The following is an 815-nucleotide window of genomic DNA, read 5'->3' on the forward strand; positions in this document are numbered from 1 at the left end:
GGGACACTGGGGACAGGGGGGGACTGGAGAGGACATGGGGGACTGGGAGCGGACATGGGATTCAGTGGAGGGACTTGGGGACAGGAGGGGACACAAGGGATGGGTCAGGACACTGAGGACAGGAAGGGGCATTGGGGACAGGAGGGGACAGGGGATTTTCCAGGGGGACATGGGGGACGGGAGGGGACATGGAAGAATAGGAGGGGACAGGGATTCTGTGGAGGGACATGGGGTCTTGATGGGACATGGAGGACTTGAGAGGACATGGGGGTCAGGAGGGGACACGGGGACACGGGTGGACAACCAAATCCTCAGGGGGACAGGAGGGGACAGCCAAATCCACGGAGGGACAGGAGACGACACGAGGGGACAGCCAAGCCCCCAGGGGACAGGAGAGGACATGGGGGACAGCCAAGCCGTCCGGGGGACAGCAGGACACAAGGGGACACGGGGCTGTGGGTGCCTGCAGGGGTCCAGGGTGGGGTGGGGTGTTCGTGCCTCAGTTTCCCCACCCAGCCCTGCCAGCGGGCCTCATCCCGCCCGTTGGGGAGACAGGAGGGGAGCGGGTGGCCCCTCACATCAGGGTGCTGGGGGTAGCGGGGGGTGGTCCCATGGGTGTCCCATGGGTGTCCCCACGGTCCCACCTTGTTGGGCTGCACGGTCCGGCGCAGGTTCTCAATCCAGCGGTCACGCTCGGCCAGGGACGTGCACCCGAAGGACCGGCTGCCCTCGCCCGTGATGATCTGGGTGCAGGGAGGGTGTCTGGGGAGCATCCTAGGGGCCTGGGGGGACTGTGCTGGGGGCGCTGGGTGCCC

General features: G+C 66.9%; 1 protein-coding gene across 1 annotated transcript in view; it reads right to left on the reverse strand.

The window, feature by feature from the left end:
- RASAL3 (RAS protein activator like 3) overlaps positions 1–815 on the reverse strand; it is a 26,783-nt gene that overhangs the window by 16,106 nt on the left and 9,862 nt on the right. Inside the window, exon 8 of the mRNA XM_019470591.1 lies at positions 645–743. Coding sequence (XP_019326136.1) covers positions 645–743 — 99 coding nt within the window. The remainder of the gene's footprint in view (positions 1–644; positions 744–815) is intronic.

The sequence above is a fragment of the Aptenodytes forsteri genome, unplaced genomic scaffold (genome assembly GCF_000699145.1).
Source record: "Aptenodytes forsteri isolate BGI_AS27 unplaced genomic scaffold, ASM69914v1 Scaffold687, whole genome shotgun sequence".
NCBI classification, from domain to species: Eukaryota; Metazoa; Chordata; class Aves; order Sphenisciformes; family Spheniscidae; genus Aptenodytes; species Aptenodytes forsteri.